The 11814-nt window shown below is 43.4% G+C and overlaps 2 protein-coding genes across 2 annotated transcripts in view; both read right to left on the bottom strand.

Moving 5' to 3' along the window:
* Positions 1-1610, bottom strand: part of LOC102031831 (apovitellenin-1-like) — a 2773-nt gene extending 1163 nt beyond the window's left edge. The window contains exons 1-2 of the mRNA XM_005420541.2: positions 1576-1610; positions 66-163 (exon numbers count right to left, since the gene is read on the bottom strand). Of these exons, the coding sequence (XP_005420598.1) occupies positions 66-126 (61 nt within the window). The 5' untranslated portion in view covers positions 127-163; positions 1576-1610. The remainder of the gene's footprint in view (positions 1-65; positions 164-1575) is intronic.
* Positions 1611-3430: 1820 nt separating this feature from the next.
* The window catches only part of ILDR1 (immunoglobulin like domain containing receptor 1), a 16305-nt gene continuing 7921 nt past the window's right edge, over positions 3431-11814 (bottom strand). Inside the window, exons 6-9 of the mRNA XM_031056702.1 lie at positions 10450-10581; positions 8643-9448; positions 7362-7508; positions 3431-6760 (exon numbers count right to left, since the gene is read on the bottom strand). Coding sequence (XP_030912562.1) covers positions 7467-7508; positions 8643-9448; positions 10450-10581 — 980 coding nt within the window. The 3' untranslated portion in view covers positions 3431-6760; positions 7362-7466. The remainder of the gene's footprint in view (positions 6761-7361; positions 7509-8642; positions 9449-10449; positions 10582-11814) is intronic.

Raw genomic sequence — 11814 nt, 5'->3', positions numbered from 1 at the left:
TGATGCATGAGAACCTGTAGAGCTGAGCTTTGTCTCAGGTAAACCGCAAAGCTTTTCAGACTTACCGGGGAGAGTGGTGCTAAGGAGCAGAATCAGAGCTATCACCAATGCCCTGGATTGCAGCATGGTTTGAGTACCAGTTCTGCTCTCTACACAGAGAGACCTGCAGCAATCAGCATACAGTGTCTGGGTTATTTTCAGAGAAATAAAACATGTTGGTTAAACACCAGATTTTTGCAACAAACCTAACCAATAAACGGAGACAAGAACACAAAGATCATGTGCCTTTCCTCTGAAGAAGTGAGTAAAAGGCAGTATAAAAATGTTACCCTTTTCTTTGTATATTCACAAATATCCGCAATAATAACTTTCAGAGCCTAAAGAAATACAGGCAGTTAAAGCTAGTTCTTTTATATGAGAGCTAAAATCCCGTTTCAGCACTGAGCAAACCAGCAAAAGTGCTAGAAGTCAGAATAGGTTTCCAAAATGCTTAAGTACAACTGAAAAATTCATATTGTGGGATTTCTTCATTTGATTTGTTTTGGCAAATTGCTCTAAAGAACATTGTGCTAGTTAGTACATCACATACAATGATCATCTTAGTGACCCAGTGATCTGAGTACTTTGTCTTGCTTTAGTTGAGGAAAATCCCAAGTAGCTAACTAGGTTCTCTTGTCTTTTTCACTCTGGGATTAATGTAGCAGACAGTAGCCTAAGCAGAACAAGTTCCCAAAAGTGAATGAATGCAAAATTTAGCTTCATCTGATTTCCTTTACTTTTGTCTTTTAAAAAAGTCAGAATTTGCTACTTGGCACACTGAAAATATGACATTACATCTAAACAAGCTTCCAAACACACTGCATTTAAAAAGCTGTTTAGAAATTAAAATTTATTTATGCCCCCAGTTAGGGGGCTGCATCACTCAGAGGAACATGAATGAAACGTTGAACATAGGAATTGCAAAGGCAAAATAGGCTGAAAGTCTATTATATATGAATGCTTTGCTAAATCCTGTACCAGGTGGTTACAAGTCAATGTTCTGTCTTATCCCCCAGTAAGGAGATTTCCATCCATTTTTACTTCCTTCTGCGCAGATTACCTCCAAAAGCTACCACCCAGTTCACTAGATGTTTGCACAGTTGCTCCTTTATTACCCTTCCTTGATTTTTAATCCCCAAGCCAGTTTTTCTCCATGTACACAAAAGGCAGAAATTTGCTTCCCAGGAGCATGAACATATGCTCTTACCTGCTTTAGAACCTGCAGTTCCTGTGGTGAAGGCACCTGGAAAAATGTAATGCATGTCCCAACACTGAAATTCTGCAATTCCCACCATGGGCTTGACCCTCCTATGAATGTCTTATGGAGCATCCATCACTCAGCTTCAGAGCAGGTGACCCCAGGTACTCCCACTCTCCTCTATTTCAGCACCATTCCTGGCTACAGAGTGTGAGAAGGGCTCACACTTCGGTTTGCTGTAGGAGATGGGGCCAATTAGAAGACTCCCTCCACTCATCTATGAGCTAGATACACCAGTCACAAAGTCCAAGCCACCCAGAACAGAGTTCAGCTCTTACCTGCCCTGCTTTCTCTCTTTCTCAGGCTGAGGTAGGTGCTCATCTGAGACCCCGGCATTTATGCAGAGCTAATATAGTGGTAGCAAGGGGTCAAAGGTCCTGCTTTGTTTCCCCATTTGCTCTTTTGCAAGCACATCCAGCTCAGTGGGACAGGCAAGAAGCTGTAGAGGACTCTGGACCTGTTGTTGAGATTTGGTAATGGAGGGTCAGTCTGACCTGAGCCCAAGAGATGTGGAAGGCAGCTTATGGGTCACTGAGCCCCCTACTTTTGCAGGCAACCACGTCATAGAGGCCCCTTTCATAAACTGACCAAACTCCACATTAATAGCAGCTACAGCTGGGCTAAATTTTGCTCCCACTCTTCCTGTGCTCTAACCCCACTGCTCTGACTGTTGGCACTTACCTGCAGCTTTTACAACCAGTTTCCTCTCCATTTACACCAATGCATTAACCAAATGGTGCACAGAGGCATGCACCCCTCTCACGCTTCTTTCCCCGTGACCGACTCTTTGCACACGCTGACTAGATGAGAACACACCTGAGACAGCTGTCAAAACTATGGGTTGGACACAATGCTCTTTAAGGTCTCTTCCAACCTAGTCATTATGTGAATTCTGTGACCTTACCAGGAGGAACATCCAACTACAGGATCCCCAGCCCAAGAAACACAGAGCTGTTAGAGTGGATCCAGAGTAGCACAAAAAATTATCATGAGGTTGGAACACCTCTCCCGTGGGGAAAGGCTGAAAGAACTGGGGCTTCAGCCTGGAGAGAAGGCTTCATGGAGATCTTACTGCAGCTTTTCAATACTTAAAGGGTTCTTATTAGAAACACAAAGACTTGACCAAGGCTTGTATTGACAGGAGAAAGGGAAACAGATTTAAATTGAAAGTGAGTAGATTTAGATTGGATGCAAGGAAGAATTCTTTACAGTGAGGGTGGTGAGACACTGGAACAGGTTGTTCAGAGAAGTTGTGGACACTGCAAGTACTCAAGGCCAGGTTGGATGGGGCTTTGAGCAACGTGGTCTAGTGGAAGGTATCCCTGCCTAAGGCAGGGGCAGGGTGTTTGAGACAATCTTGTAAGGTCCCTTCCAACACAAACCATTCTTAAGATTCTATGGTAACATCTCCTGAGGTTCCCCAGTCCCAGTCAGAAAGTGGCTGCATTGCTGCTGTAGGGAATGTTTTCCCATACCTCATGTTCCAAGTGCCCCTTGGGTCTCCAGCAGGTCCTGTCACCTGTGTTTGGCACATGTAGACAGGGGCAAGAGACAGAAAGGCTGCAACACTGAACTACAAAGGACACCAGCTGGGGGAATGGGAGGACAGAAATTAAGCCTACTGTATGAGACCAAACAGATTTCCATTCTTATGTTGACCACTTATTTTAGGTGACTCTCACATGTGGGAAGTGTGAAAAGCTCAACCAGTACCTTCATTTAGCAACCAAACAAGATTTCTAGAGGACTTTTCCTCTCATGGTGCTCCAAATGCATTAGAACCGAACAGTAAATGTTCTCATTTTACAAATATGGCAGCCAAGCTACAATAAGTCACATCATTGAAGAGTACCACTAGTGGTTTCCAGACATTTTTCCACTCTCTAGTTATTTATCCAAATTACCTTTTTTCTTAGAAAAACAAAGGAAAAAAAGTCTCCAAAATAAGGGGGGAAAAATCCTACATACAAGCAAACCATTCTGCATTTTTGTCCAAAAAATTAACAAAAGAAGATTCTTACTGATGTATAAAAAGGTTAACTCGAAATAAGAACAGACACTTTTCAGTTTCGCTTCTGGTGCAAACACTAAAAAGCAATTTATGGCCTAGGAAGAATACACTAGAGCAACTGGTTGAAAGTTCTCTTATATTTCAATTATACATTTTACAGTCATTGAAGAGAATCTATACATTTATAATCTTTTACAGCTGGAATAACATTCAGAAGACCAGCACAAGGCACATCATAGGCATTACACTCAGCAGAAACAGAAATGAGCAGTCATTACTTGGAGGGGTTAATTTAAGATAACCTCAAGTGTTATTTATTTCTTATGTCAGGTCAACAAATGGGAAGCTCTGAGTGGGTGTTTTAAACTGATGTGCTGCAGGAGGTAGTAACAGAAGGGACTTAGCTGCCCTGTGTGGTGATTCATGCTGCTGCAGAGCTTTGCATTGTGGCTGTTATCACAAAAGGCAAGTTCCCCGGCCCTGAAGTCAGCCTAACTTTAGGCAGTGCTATCATGAATAAAATCCCAGAGATAGCAACTGGGTGTTTCAGCACTTTCTAGTGCCAAATGGGCAGTTGCCAAGACCATATCAATGATTGCACAGAAGCAGCCCTTGCCCCCCATTCCTGGAATGGCATTCCAGACTGGCAGGGTGCTCTGCAAATAAGCAAGAAAGACAGATATTGCAAGTATTTTCTTAATCAAAGAAAAATTACACGATTCTTTATCTCTCTTATGCATCTCTTGTCTGAGGTAGAAAGCAGCTGACTGTAGCATGGGTGACCTTATCTGGCCCAGCGTGGCATGGTCACTTACTCATTACATTATTTTAAACTAGGCAAACACTGGTGGCTATGAAGGCACTTTATCTAAGACAGAAGATTCATTCTTTGGGGGTAAGGTATACTACTTGCTCTTTCAACAAGAATGGAAGAACAAAAAGAACCAAAGTTTAGAATAGCAATAACTCCCATATGGGAAATATTCAACTTTTTCCATCACAAATGAGGTGACATATGAACATCAGCTCTCGGGAATGGCTAAAAAATGAATCATGAATAAATTGCAATGTAGAAAGAATGAGGCTAGGATATTTCCTACTGTTATTTCTTTCAGTGTGCTGTACTGGAGCTGCTCAGTTCTCTCTCTCTCTCTTAAAAAGTCAAAGACCTGTGATCTTACAGGAAAAGGGTCCACGTTGTATTGTGCAATGCTGCCACAATGGGTTTCATTTATAGCCAATTAAAATCAGAAATAAGCATCTAAAGCTGAGCCTATTTCCTTCCACTTTTCTGTCCGCTTGTAGCTGTAAAGCACGCAAAGATGGATTTCCTTTGTCGTTATTTCACAGGCCACCAACTGCTGCTTTATGAACCACAGTGGTCTGCAGACCAGTAAGACTGGTATCATTTCTGCTTCCCTGCTGGATCACCCAATCTACTTCTGTCACAATTTAAGAAATTACAGAATTAACACAGAGATACAATCAATTTTCCCTGAAGAGTTTTGTTTAATGTTTCTATAAACATGAACAAAGTGACTGAGGCGCAAATCAAGTATGATATAGATAAAACCTCTCATATTTCACTGTTTGTGAATTGTGTTCACAATCTACAATTACTCACCCTAGCTCAATTATGGGACTAGACGAATAAATAAAGATGGAGGGCTCCTTCATAGGTGTGGATTAGAAAGCACCACCTCTGCTGTTAGCGTGCTCATACTCCAGCAGCTGCAGCAGCTGCTCCTGTTACAGAGAGAGTCATCTTGGTTTCCTTGCAGTGCAAGCAGCTTCTTGCTCTTGGGAAAACTTGCTGGATATGTATTGGCTTGTACACATTTGAATGTCAAGGAATGAACTCCTTCCATGCAACTATCTTGGGATCTCACCACCGGTTTCAAATAGCCTCTGCTCTTTGATGGAGAAAGGGGCAGCCCTTTCCTGAAATCTGGACATTTGGTCTAGGACAGGAAAAAGTTCTCTTGCATGACGTATGAACCTATTGGAGGCACAAGGAGAGAGTCAAATTCTGAGTAACCAATTCAGCTTCCAATGGTAGAGTCTGCAGGGCCCTTGCTATCTGCTAAAAGTCAGCAGAGGGTAAAACTAATGTCAAAACTGGTTGCTAGTTTTGGAAGAAGCAGCCCCATATAATTTTCCATCATTGCAGTCATCTAAAATGCCTCTTAACTAATAAAAATACCAGTCCATCATAGAAAAAGGTATTTCATAAAATCCTAAGCATGTCATAAAATTAGAAAAAAATGATCCACAGACAGTGGCTGATGGATTCAAAAGTGAACCTAACTTTGCAAGTTCTGCAAACACAATTCCCTATATTTCAAATGTGACTCATGGGTCAATTCAAATTGTTCAGTCTGGACCTAATGCAGACAAATACTATGCTAATTATAGTCCTCCTTTCTTGAATTCAAACATTGGAGTTGCTCTTTTAGCTCTTTTTTAAAAAAATTGTGATAGTCATCAGCTGTGGGCAAAGAGCCCCTCTGTCTTCAAAAAGTAGGCCTCCAGTGCTGAAACAAAGTCAACCAGAGAAGCTCCTTGATCCTTCGGCTTCATCTCCATAGGCAGGAATTACAAATAAGCATGTTCAGCCAAGAAACTGTAGGAAGATGAGCACCCTGGAGTAGCCCTGGGTTGACCAGCGACTGCACTGGATATCCAATTAGGACCATTTGCTCAAAGTGTGATGTTTCCCATCATTGTCCAAAGAAAAGAAAAAAATAAGGAGGTGGACAAAGTGAAAGTCTCTCCAAGTTTTCCAGGGAAAAGCATAAGCACATCAGTAATTAGGACATTAAAGAACAAACAGTAGCAGGAGTCCCATGTGGCACCAGCTGGGAAATAAGCTAGGCGAGACAGTCACTGGTACTGGCCAATCTCCAGTGCCTCTGGGTTACAAAATAATTCACAAGATTCTCCAAAGCTCCTTGCCAAACTGGAGTCTCTTAAATCCAAGAAGTGCCTCTGGCAAGACAGCTTCTCCTGGAAGCAGGCAGCATCCACAGAGCTTCTCTTTCTCTAGCACATTTTAAATTGAAACAGTGGATTAATCTCATCAAGGAGAAATGACAAGTTCTCCTTCACAACTGGTCTCAAAGCATAGAGAAATTCTGTATTCTAGTGTCAGGATGAGAACTGAGGAAACCCTACAGTCCAGCTCCAGATCAGATGCACCACACAAGCAGGATTGGTGTGTCAGGGTAAAGATCAAGGACAGTAGTAAAAATGGTGAGTATAAGACTTCTTCGGAGTCCTTCAACCCACCCCATGTATATGATACATGGCACGGAGAGGAAAGGGAGAATATAAAATGTCTAGAACAGAGTACATGGCTTAGGCAACATATATTCACCAAAACCATGTTTCCTTGAGGTGAAGGAAATTCTGGTCCATGGTGTAAAGGAGAGTAGTCATACTTCGCTCAATCCCTGCAGGGAAGAACAAATCTTGGTAAAGTTAGCCCTTTAAGTTTACAAATAAATTCAAGTCTGGATGAAAGGCTAGAACAAGTATCTTTTAAGGCACTAAGGTCTAGGCTCAAAGTAGAACAGGTTCTCTCAGTCAGTAAAGAGCAGATAATCTGACAATTTGCAGACATGCCAGTGAGACCTTATTACACCATGATCCTCCTGTTTGGGAGAGAGGCTTAGTGAGGACAAAAGGAAGACACTGTCCCAGCTATGCTGAGCAGCCAGGCAGAAGCAACAAACATTACACATTCTGAAGCATAACAAAGGGCCTTAGAAAGATGCTGTGCCTCCCTCTGCAAAGCTCCCAGGGGACTGGATCAGATGACCTCCAGAGGCCTCTTCCAATCTAAATTATTCTACTGTCTTGTGACTTTACAACTCCGTGAACACGGGAACCTGCACCAGCATTCTACAGACTGGGCTCATAGCAGTGCTACTGCACTTAATCAGGAGAACTGGTATCTTTCTTTAAAGACTGGAATACACTGTTTACTTTAAAAATCTGCTGTTTCTACTAGAATGTTTAAAACAAACCAACCATTGGGTTTGTTGGCCCAACCTTTTATTGCTGTTTATTTGCTCAATCAAAAGCAGCCATGCCAACCTAAATAGTAGAAAAACTAGGAGGAGTCCAGTGGGAATCTTAGTTCTTCCAGTACTGACATTAAATGACTATGCTTCTTCCACTGTGGGAACTTCCTCTGTCCTGCAAGAGAAAATAAAAGATTCAGGAACAAGGAATGATGAAAGAAAATCCTACGTCTTCCTAGCTGCTCTGAGCACCATAACAAAAACCATTTATACATATACACATTCCAGCTGGAACTAGAATTGCACTTCTTTCCACAACACAGAAAGGAAAATGGTAATGTGCAACATACAGCCCCTCAAAATACTCCCACCTGGTAAAATTCTGCATATGTGTGATAAGGAACACTTAACATTTTTTGATTTAAAAGAATCTTCATTTTTTCAGGAGGAATATACTGTCTAATTTGGAGATTAGCAATTGGATATGAAGCTTTTCACACTTAGATTGCTACCTGAAGTATAATCCCAGTGCAAACTGACAAGAAGAGCTGTGAACAGTAGCTGTTGACTGCCTACATAATGTATGTTCAGTTCTCAGGAGTCCCAACAAAGGAGTTATCCTCTTCCACCTGGCCTGTAGAATGACATATTTTTCATCCATGCCACCCATGACCTTAAAGCTTATTTCATGAAGCTTTATGGATGTTTTCCCATATGTGCCATATTAAAAATATCATGCACATTTTAAAAGAAATCAGAAGTAAACCAGCACCAGAGATGGTTACAGAGGGACGGATGCTGCTGCCTAATCTGGAAGTGCTTTCTCCCCAGTCAGTATCAGAACACCAATACATACACAGGATTCCAAAAGCCCCTGGATGGGGACAGGAATATAACATGTCACCCTGTAGGGGACTTAATTTATTTCAGAATCACAGAATCATAGCATGGTTTGGGTTGGAAGGGACCTTAAAGATCACCTAGTTCCAATTCCCCTGCCCTGAGCAGGGACTCCTTCCACTAGGCCAGGTTTCTCAGGGCCCCATCTAGCTTGGCATGGAACACTTCCAGGGATTTGACTTTTTACGTTGCCCCTGAACACACTACATGCAGGCAGTGCCTGTCAAAAGGCAGCCTCAGCAGCCTGGGTACTCAGCAGCCTCTTCATAACCATGCTGTGTAGAGCACTCCTTGCTCCTTGGCCTCTGTTTGAAAGACAACAGGCTACAGAAAGTAGAAAACATTCCCTCTCACTCCCTAAACCCCACCTTTTCCCTTAGATGGGAAAGCACAAAGGCAGCTGACTCACCGAGCGGGTCCCTGCGCTGCCTTTGTGCTTCTTGTCCTGAGCTGGGATGATTTCTAAGGAGCGGTAACTGGGGGGTTTCTCTTCTGGCCACTCCCGGGACCTGCGGTTCCTCCGCCTGCGGTTTGACACTGGCACACGGACTTGCTCTTCTGAGGAGCTCCAGCAGCCCCTGGGAGAAGAGGGGGGGGAGTAGCTGTGCCGCCTCTGGCCAGAGTAATTGCTCCTCCCAGCATGGTGCTCATACTCTCGCCTTGCCCCAGGCTCCTGCCTCCCACCACGATGGTGGCTGGAGCGCTCCTTGGTCTCCTCTGGATAGAAACTGCTGCTGCCCTTGCCCCTCTCAGCTTGGCGTGGGGGTGACACATCCCGTCTGGAGTGCTGGGGCCTGCCATTGTAGCCACCTGTCCTCTGCCTCTGAGGATGATCCTCTCGCTGCCTGTCCCAGGGCTCCTGACTGTAGCTGGAATGAGAATCCCCACTGGAAGGCAAGGGCCACCTCCGGTTTTCCCTTCTGTCCTCCGCAGCAGAGTCCCAGGGCCTGGGGGTGCGGGCAGCTCTTTGTGGCCGTGAGGAGTTGCTGCTCCCATGGATGGAGGAGATGTGGTCGGCAAGAGGAGGTGGCACGATGTCGGAGCCCAGCGAGGACAGCAAGCTGGGCTGCACAGCCTGCCGCTGGTGAGAGGGCGGCCGCAGCTGGGACATGTTCAGGTTTTGGATTTCAGACTCCAGATAGTCCAAAACACCGTTGTTATGGGAAAGCTGGGCTTGTGGCTGCACCAGTGGAAGACTGTTCTGCAGAGATACATCTAAGGATAAAAAGACAGGAGAACACAGCAAGTCAACAGGAAACACTGAAGAGAAGGCCCCTCCGCACTCATGATCCTGGCCGAGTGGCTTCTCTTCTCCTGCTTCACCTCACTGGCAGAGCTGCACAAGTCTCAGGCACCACAACCAGCACATCCAGACCACATGAGGTATGGTGCAAAGAGTAGCAACTAATAAACTGCAGCATGACCAAACATGTTTTAGGCAGTACAGAGGTAAGAAGTCCAGCATACCTGGAAATATAGTCTGTGTATTTAGAGGAACATTTTTTTCCTACAGCACTGATACCATACTTTATTTACAAATAATCAGAGAAAGACCATAGTGTTTCCTTTTGCATTTCATTGAACTGGGAGAAATACTGCAAAAAAAAACGAATGTAAGAACATTTTTATATGTATGCACACATACATACACATACGTACAGATATAAGCAACAAATGGAGAAGAAAATTCTTCCTGGTTCATTAAAGAGTCCTTCATTTTTTGCTGCATGCAGGCTAGATCTGTTGCACAGAAGGCAGTTTGCCCTTAATCATTTGAAGACTAGACATTTGATAAGAACTCAAACAAATTGCACCTCACTTGTCCTGTCAGTTTTGGCTATAAGGAGTTGACCGTGACCAGCACAGCAGAACAAAGAGACAGTACCCTCCTCTGCCACACAAAGCAAGATAAGCTGGGTATATTTACCCTGCAGTCACTGGGGTGTAGCACAGATACACCTTAGTTAGTGTTAAACTGCTTCACCCAGCACTGAGCCCAGCAAGACACTTAAGATAACAGGCTGGTTTTATGTACCCAGAGAAGTTTATGGTGCACTGCAGATGTGGCAGAGCTGTCATTCTAGGACACGCAGTCATGCTAGGAACATCTTTCTCTCTTTTCTTGTAGAGAGGCTAAAGCCTCAATGCTGAACTTCCCGAAGAAGTTACCTGTTTCTCACCCTGATTTCCCTCTGAAATGATGCCCATGGTCTCACCTTGTTGCAGCAGGGGGTTCAGCTGGTAAGAGGAAAGTTTTGAGTTCCTGTCGCCAGCTCCGTAGAACATATTGGGTGATAACCAAGGTGCAAGTGCCTGAGCTCGCTTCATGAACTGGTGCCGTTCCAGCACTGTAAAAGAAAAAGAAAGCTTACAGCACCTCTCCACAGGGCACAGCTTGCAGATCACACATCACTTTGCTTTAAAGGCTGTAGCCTTTGGATACAGGAAGTTCACAAAATTAAAATCTCTCTCCATCCCATGATGAAGGTAAAACAGAGCACAGGGAATTCCACTGCAAAGTTGTACATCTTCAAAAAAGTACCTAAAATAGAAGAAAAGCTTTACTGCCCAACATCCTGATTCCAGTCCTAGCAACAGGGAAACAAATAACACTATGATTAAGTATGCAGCATATAATAAGTAAAAACTTCTACTTGCCTTGTCATTACAAAGTAGAGCTGAAGATAGGTGGGAAACAATGTTTCATACATCAAGACATGCAACAGTTTTCTTTCTCTCGAAATTCTTTTAGCTCATCACTGGTCCTTTCCCCTTTTGCTGTGATTTCCCACTAAATGAGACCTTTCCTTGCCACCATTATGTGGGTTCTGTCCAGATCATATTTTCCACTCTACACTTCATCATTTTCTCTCTGTTTCACAAAGAGGCCACTCAGAGGTGCACTGTCCAGCTTTTCCCTTTCTAGTCTTTTGACCACTCTTCTTGTCACTCCATAATTTACCTCAGAATGACTGCTAAAATTAAATCCTCTAAGACAGTATGGTCAAAGTGGTGAACAAACTAAATTTCCTGCTCTCAACAGCAATGTCCAGGGTGCCAAAAGAGTAAACAGTGGAAATTTCTCTCTTTCACAGAGTTTCCACCACTGCTAACTCCAGACATCTATTTGTGGGGTCAGATTCCAATTTCGCTTCCCTTTTTTCATCATTTCTATCTCACCTCCTCAACACAGACAAGCTCACTTGCCTTCAGAGCACAGCTCATTGCTGCTTCTCTTGGGGGAATACCTAAAAACATCTTACAGAAACTTATTTCTTTTACCACAATCAATCAAAACTTAAGTTTACAAGCAAGTAAATTCTGCAAGTCCCTGATCTTACAAAGCCTGGTTTGTCTGTTATTACTGGCTGTAGCTTTTCGGCAACAGCACCTTGTAAAATTTCTCTTTTATGGTATTCCTGGAGTTTCAGAAGTGACAGACTTTTACTGCAGCCTCTTGTCTGGTCAGGCATGAACAAAACATTACAGTTCAAGAAACAGATAGGAACATAATTGCCTTTGAGACTTTTACCCCTCTGATCAATCTGGTTGAAGCTGGCAGATGAAATTAAAAGCTATTG

This window comes from Geospiza fortis, unplaced genomic scaffold (genome assembly GCF_000277835.1).
Source record: "Geospiza fortis unplaced genomic scaffold, GeoFor_1.0 scaffold1, whole genome shotgun sequence".
Taxonomy (NCBI): domain Eukaryota; kingdom Metazoa; phylum Chordata; class Aves; order Passeriformes; family Thraupidae; genus Geospiza; species Geospiza fortis.
The sequence above is the reverse complement of the archived record's forward strand: the minus strand, read 5'-3'. Positions and strand labels throughout refer to the sequence as shown.